General features: G+C 29.8%; 1 protein-coding gene across 1 annotated transcript; it reads left to right on the top strand.

Moving 5' to 3' along the window:
- Positions 1–8: 8 nt before the first annotated feature.
- LOC105460246 lies at positions 9–685 on the top strand (the record flags this gene model as incomplete). Its single annotated transcript, XM_011706678.1, has 2 exons — positions 9–397; positions 515–685. Coding segments are annotated over exons 1-2 (486 nt in total), but the record flags the coding sequence as incomplete, so codon positions are not given.
- Positions 686–692: the final 7 nt, after the last annotated feature.

The raw sequence follows: 692 nt of genomic DNA, 5'->3' as shown, positions 1-692 counted from the left end.
CAAGCAAACTCTTGAACGAGAGTTTGATATTTTTCTCACTGCACAAGAAATACGAACTCTTACTTTTGCGAAACTCATAGAGATGTCCGATAAAAACGTGAATGACAATATTATGGATGACAATGAGAAAGTCGACTTAGAGAAACTAGATATTATAAAATATCTAGTTGGTGTTGTAAAAGATGAAGATTTCATTTCACAAACCTGTGTTGATCTCTTTACTAAAAGACAGAAAACTACGACTGAAGTATTTCTTTTACCGGGTCTTGACGGATGTGGAACTGTATTTAATTACTTAGCACCAAATATTGAATTTTCAGCAACGTCTTTACATTATAACATAAACGTCGATGTTACTACAAATCTTATATCTGAGACAACTGATTATCTTACAAATGTACACAATTGCATTCGTAATTTTATATTATTAAAATATTATTAATTTTGTTTTATATTGACGGAGAATTATTTTTATTTAAGAGACAAATTTTGAATATATTTAATATTTTTACAGCATATATTACCAAAACTAAAAGATGGAAAAGATTTTATAATAGTAGGATACTCCTTCGGATCTATTATTGCAGTTGAGTTAACAAGAAGATTGGAAGCTATGAATTTTAATTGCCGACTAGTTCTTATCGATGGCGCTCCTGAACAAATGCGAAAGATACATGAATATTTTGCATCAG

This window comes from Wasmannia auropunctata, unplaced genomic scaffold (assembly GCF_000956235.1).
Source record: "Wasmannia auropunctata unplaced genomic scaffold, wasmannia.A_1.0 LD325763.1, whole genome shotgun sequence".
NCBI classification, from domain to species: domain Eukaryota; kingdom Metazoa; phylum Arthropoda; class Insecta; order Hymenoptera; family Formicidae; genus Wasmannia; species Wasmannia auropunctata.
This window is presented reverse-complemented; position numbering and strand designations above follow the sequence as displayed.